Raw genomic sequence first — 6,627 nt, 5'->3', positions numbered from 1 at the left:
TTTTATTTGTTTGTTTATGACTTTATTATTCTAAACTAACTTTCTTGTTTTTAATTTTCCCTTTTTTTAAAATTAATGTCTTACAATTTTGGGGGGTAATTTATTCTTCCATTGCTTGTCACCTTCTTCCTGTGTTTTTGGGGAGACATCAGGTCAGTGTGCTGTCAGGTTTAAAGAACATGAGACAGAAGAACTCAGGTTCAGTCTTTGACACAGGAGGAAGATGGCCCCTCAGCCGGAGACACACTGACTGAACACACAGCCTTCAAATGCTAAAGTATTCTTTAGTTTTATTTCTTCATCATCATCAATGATAATAATAATATTATTATTAATAATAATAATAATAGTAATAATAATAATAACAGAACCTTTTCCATTACACAATCTCCATCTTCGGCCCTGTCGCCCCTCCTCCACCTCGCCACCCATTGGCTGTTTGATCTGACAGACACTGACTCTGACCAATCAGACGCAGGCGTCCAAACTCCCTCCGCGTAGATTTCCCGCCCTGCTGTCGTTGCTAGGCAGGGCGGAGCCGCGTGCCAACGAGCTTTGACTTGCGGCCCCGTGAGCCAATCACAGACGAGTATCAGGACGAGCTCCGCCCAGGTTGGCCGGCCCAGTTCCCGCCCTCTGAATGGGGGCGTTGCTGGGGGCGTGGTCGGGCTCGAGCTCGACCCAGTTTGAAAGTGAACCACCGTCTCCAGTGAGTCGCTGCTTCAGCCACCAAACAACAACAAGAAGAACCGACAGGAACCGACCAGAACCGACCCGGACTCTGCAGCAGCCTGTACCGGCCCTCCTGACGAGTGAGTACGCCGTCCATCCTCCTCCCGCCGCGGCACGCGCAGTTAACGGAAAACGAGTTAGCTTTGAGTCACCGGTTTTTCTGTGCTGTGCAAAATCCGGTGATAAAAGGTCCGTGAATGAGGCTGAAACGGGAATAAAATGGCCGCTGTAACAGGCACAATGTGGCGGATATTTGTTCGGGTCTCCGCGGGCGCGCGGAGCGGACTGACCGAGACGTGTTGTTGTAAACACGAAACGCCCATTATGGAATATGAATGCCAGGAAATAGCCTTATCCCGTCCATACAACACTGACCTCTCCGGAGCATAACCGGAGCCCTGCATTGAAAATGCGTAGCTGTTGTACCGACACCGTGTTTCTGTTGCAAACGCGGCCGTTCGGAATAAAAACGGCTCCGTGGTGATAAAGATGAAGCCCACGGAGTGTGAGCAGAAAGCTCCTCTTTGTGTTGCTCTGACATGGTGTTTTTTCTTTGATGCTAGCCCGTTAGCCTGCTGCTAGCGGAGGGGGATGGGGCGGCTAGCTCTGCAGAGGGCGGGAAGCAAATGGTGGCCCATTGTTCTGTTAGCATGGCTAGGCTAACTGCAGCACTCCGTACATGTCCATAGAAGACGCGGCTAGCTCCGGTTTTCGTTCATCTCTACGGCTCATAGACTCCCAGTCACAGGCGGAGCGGAGGAACCGGCTCCGGCCCCGGCGGGATGTCCCGGCACAGTCCCGGGCCGACAGAGGGTCCGGTGTGGGTCGGTGGGCCTCCGGGCTCCCCGGCTGAGAAAATGGATCCCCACTTTGTTCTCTTTGTTATTCTCAATCAGCCCGTTACACCGCCGGAGGACCGTTATTTCACCGTGTAACGGGCCGTTAACGGGACGCGGTGTGACGGAGGACGGAGGAAGTTGATGTGCTCTGTGGTCAAATGTGATTTTAATAAAACATGTTTAAACATTTGACAAGGTTAAATTCAGATTGTGAACAAAAGCAGCCTCTCAGGTTAAAGGGTCAGTCCACCCAAATGTTTTCACCCCCTCACTTCACATGTATGAATTTAAACTGAATAAATATTTAATCACTTCATTTATGATTTTCACTTTGATTCATCCTTTCATCAGCGGGTGGTGTCAGCGTCAACACTATGCAGTCATCTTAAATATTGTTATTAAACAATCTGTCTGAGTCTCCTTCTGTCCACACTGAGTGTAAAATATCACCACCAGTGTTCTTCATCATCATCATCATCACTTCACCTCCTTCATCCAGTTGCTTTTCTTTGTTGTACATGATGTATTAACTGCGTCTGAAGACGTCTCCTGGGGACACGTGTGGACATCTGTCTCTGCTCCGAGACACCAGATCAGCTGTAACATATGATCAGCATGATGATCAATAACAAGCAGCCTGCGTGTTTCAGATGTTTTGTCTCAGGCGTCACCATCAGCTGAGCGGTACTCACAAAATGATCAACATTTAATATTATCTACACTGATCAATGATGAAACAAGAGTCAGCATGATGTAATAATTGATTATTGATCATGTTATAGATTGTATATTCTGTTCACACTGAAATAAAAAACAAACACAACTACTGAAAACAATGCAAATGAACTAATTAATCAGTTCAGTCAGATCAATCATTCTCCTTTTTTTACCTGTACCCGTCTGTCTGTCTGTCAGGCCGCCAGTATGATGCGTAAAGACGTCAACAAGCCGAAGGGGAAGACGTCGGCGTACGCCTTCTTCGTCCAGACGTGTAGAGAGGAACACCGGAAGAAGAACCCTGAGCAGTCGGTCAACTTTGCTGAGTTCTCCAAGAAATGCTCCGAGAGATGGAAGGTAAGACGGACAGGTGGGTGAGGACAGACAGACAGGTGGGTGAGGACAGACAGACAGGTGGGTGAGGACAGACAGGCAGAGTCTTCTAAACACTGTTCACCTCTGAGTCCTGCTGAAGTGTTCCCAACTGATGGAGCTGACATCAGGAGGTCAGAATGTGAGCGTGGTGATGATCCCATCAGAAGAGACCGCAGATCTAAAGTCAACGTGTTTGTAACAAAAGATTTCTTCAACTGACTTTAAAAAACTCAAATCAATAAGTCAGATTGTTTTTACTGATATGTGGATAATAAAGTGTGGTGCTGCCTCGTCTGTCCAGCTGGTGTTGAGCCCCTTTATTAAATAATTCATCTCCTCACATGAAGTCTATAAATCATGTTCTCTCCTCGCAGCTTGTGCCCTCAGCAGGACACAAAACTAACAGTGTCGGAGTTTGACCACAAAAATGGAATCAGCTGTTAAACACTGAGTAACTGCATGTGATGTATAAAACCAGCGTCTTCTATAATGAGACATTAACACAGTGAGCACACATGTATGGAAATGAGATTCAAACCTGCGTCCCTTCTACGTTAGTAAGTCAGTGATGTTGGTGGGTCCGTGTCCTGCGTCCCTGATGTGTTAAACTCTGACAGGACGCGTTAAACTCATTGTCCACATGTCCATAGAGACTCACCTCATCATCACCGTGATGGTGAACATAAGATCTGTGATGTCACCTGACGATGACGATAATAATAATAATAATAACAATACATTTTATTTATGAAGCGCTTTTCAAAGTTCTCAAAGTCACTTTACAGAGGCGGTTCAAACATATCAAAAAGCAATTTTCAGCAAAAGACATCGAAGACAAAGAGGAATAGCAACGGGAGTGAAAAAACAAATGAATAAAAGTAGCTAAACATGAAAAGCAGAACGGAACAGGTGAGTTTTGAGTAGTGATTTGAATGATGGGAGGTCAGTGCAGTCACGGAGGTGTTTTGGGAGGGAGTTCCAGAAGGTGGGGGCAGCAACGGAGAAGGCTCTGTCCCCCCAGGTTCTGTGCTTGGTCTTGGGGCCGGTGAGAAGGTTGGCATTGGAAGAGCGGAGGCTGCAGGAAGGGTTGTAAGGGTGGAGCAGGTCTGTGAGGTAAGAGGGGGCCTGGTTGTGGAGGGCTTTATGGGTGAGTAGGAGGAGTTTGAAGTGGATGCGTTGTGGAACAGGGAGCCAGTGGAGGTTTTGAAGGACAGGGGTGATGTGGTCGTGGGAGCGGGTGTGAGTGAGGAGGCGGGCGGCAGAGTTTTGGATGTATTGGAGTTTATTGAGGAGTTTGGAGGTTGTGCCATAAAGGATGCTATTGCAATAGTCAAGGTGGGATGGAATGAAGATGTGGAACAGGGCTTTGGCAGCATTGCGAGAGAGTGAGGGGCGGAGGCGAGAAATGTTTTTAAGGTGAAAGAAGGCTGTTTTAGTGACTTTTAGTGACGTTACTTATCATCAAAGTGTTTCTGCAAAGGCTCAATCTCCTCTAGTTTTTAAGAGTGATCGAGAAACATTCAAGACCATCTGATTTGCTGATCTGAGGGCTCTGGAGGGCCGATGCAACTTAAGGTCAGATAGGTATTCCGAAGCCAGCCCATTCAGAGACTTAAAACCAAGTAAAAGAATCTTAAAATCAATCCTGTACCTAACCAGAAGCCAGTGAAGTGAAGAGAGCACCAGAGTTATATGCTCGTGTTTCTTTGTCCCAGTTAGGAGACGAGCTGCTACATTTTGAACAAGCTGCAGGTGGTTAAGCTCTGACTGCTCAATGCCGACGTACAGGGAGTTACAGTAATCTAAGCGAGAGGTAATAAAAGCATGGATAATTTTTTCGAGGTCTTTCTGGCTAAGATAGGGTTTAACTTTGGCTAAAAGCCTCAGCTGGAAAAAGCTAGACTTGACCACTGAGCTGACCCGTTTGTCTAGCTTAAAAGCACCATCAATAATCACACCAAGATTCCTAGCGTGGGGTGCCATGTACGGTGCTAGTGGGCCCAGGGAGCTGGCAAGGACCTGAACCAGACCAGGGCGACCGAACAGGACAACCTCAACTTCTGTTTTGATTTCATTCCAAGTTTTATTATAAAACACCAGTTTCCACCTGTGGAGTCTCACCTGAACCAGTACCACGTTTTATTCCTTTGACCTTTACCACAGGTGATTTATCTACTAACAGACCTCACATCAGATTCTGACTCTGTGTGTGTGTGTGTGTGTGTGTGTGTGTGTGTTTCAGGCTCTGACAGCCAGTGATAAGAAGTGTTTCGAGGACATGGCAAAGGCCGACAAGGTGCGTTACAACAGAGAGATGAGAGACTACATCCCCCCCAAGGGCTTTGGAAAGAGGGGGCGCAAGAGGAAAGACCCCAACGCTCCCAAAAGACCCCCGTAAGACATCACGCACACACACACACACACACACCCACCCACACACACACACACACACACACACACACACACACACAGCTATAAACTGATCAGCCAAACAACACTGATCATCTTGTCACAGCACAATGTTCTGTTGGGAAATCTTGGGTTCTTTGTTCTTGTGGTTGCCACCTGACACGCTCCACCCACCCAAGCACCGCTGCAGACCAGGTACCCCCCCTCATGGCAGCAGCACTCCTCGTAGCTGTGCCCCCCCAGCAGGACAATACGCCATGCCACACCACAAAAAAAGCTCAGGAATGGTCCGAGGAAAGTGACAAAGAGCTCAGACCTGATCTCCAATTCCTTCCTTCGATCCCAGTCTGATCAAACATCTGTGGGACATGCTGGTACCCCACCTCACAACCCAGGGGACTCAAAAGATCTGAAGACACCAGAGGACACCCTCTAGAGGTCATGTGTCCATGCCTTAACAGGTCAGAACCAAGTCTGACCCAAGGAGCACCCACCTTGGATCAGAGGTACCTCTGGGGTACCAACACATCCCTCAAATGTTCAATCAGATGGGGATCTGGGGTATTTTGGAGCAAAGTCGACACCTTGAGGTCTTTGTGCTGTTCCTGGGGTCGTAAGAAGCTTTTGTGGTGTGGCAGGGTGCATTGTCCTGCTGGAGGGCACTGCTATCGATAAGTGCTGCTGCCATGGGGGGTTTGGTCTGTAACGGTGTTTGGGTGGGTGGAGCACATCAAGTAGCATCAACATAAATATCAGGACCCAAAGGGTTCCCAGCATAATATTGTGCTGTAACAAGAAGATCAGTGTTGTCCACTTCACCTGTCAGTGGGTTTAACGTTCTGGCTGATCAGTGTGTGACTGATGTCTGCCAGCAGAGGGCAGCACACACTGAGACATACAGCTGAGGGTCCTCTGGTCTGTCAATCAGGAGACGCTCTCTGATGGTGAACTGATCTGTGATCAGGCTGAGGCTCATCACAACAGACCTTTATTCACACTAATGGTTAACCTGTCTGTCTGTCTGCAGGTCTGCGTTCTTTGTGTTCTGCAGTGAGTACCGTCCCAGTGTGAAGCAGCAGTTTCCTGGTCTGTCTATAGGAGACTGTGCCAAGAAACTGGGAGAGATGTGGAGCAAACTGTCCCAGTCTGAGAAACTGCCCTACGAGGAGAAGGCCCAGAAACTACGAGAGAAATACGACCGGGTCAGTGACAGAGACACAGAGACAGGTTTTTGACTGTGGTTAGTGTAGTGACAGAGAGCATGAGGTGTGTGTTCAGTGTGTAGTTACTGTGGTTGTAAATACACCTGTCTGTCAGGTAGAAGACGTGTGCGTGTCCTCATCAGGGTCCATCAGTGGACCGACAGTCCTCATCAGGGTCCATCACTGGACTAACAGTCGTCATCAGGGTCCATCAGTGGACCGGCAGTCCTCATCAGGGTCCATCAGTGGACCGGCAGTCCTCATCAGGGTCCATCAGTGGACCGACAGTCCTCATCAGGGTCCATCAGTGGACCGACAGTCCTCATCAGGGCCCATCAGTGGACCGACAGTCC

General features: G+C 48.2%; 1 protein-coding gene across 1 annotated transcript in view; it reads left to right on the top strand.

Moving 5' to 3' along the window:
- Window positions 1-654: 654 nt before the first annotated feature.
- The window catches only part of LOC126403975 (high mobility group protein B2-like), a 6,701-nt gene continuing 728 nt past the window's right edge, over window positions 655-6,627 (top strand). Inside the window, exons 1-4 of the mRNA XM_050066887.1 lie at window positions 655-812; window positions 2,487-2,645; window positions 4,906-5,057; window positions 6,100-6,274. Coding sequence (XP_049922844.1) covers window positions 2,496-2,645; window positions 4,906-5,057; window positions 6,100-6,274 — 477 coding nt within the window. The 5' untranslated portion in view covers window positions 655-812; window positions 2,487-2,495. The remainder of the gene's footprint in view (window positions 813-2,486; window positions 2,646-4,905; window positions 5,058-6,099; window positions 6,275-6,627) is intronic.

The sequence above is a fragment of the Epinephelus moara genome, chromosome 17, assembly GCF_006386435.1.
Source record: "Epinephelus moara isolate mb chromosome 17, YSFRI_EMoa_1.0, whole genome shotgun sequence".
NCBI lineage: Eukaryota > Metazoa > Chordata > Actinopteri > Perciformes > Serranidae > Epinephelus > Epinephelus moara.
This window is presented reverse-complemented; position numbering and strand designations above follow the sequence as displayed.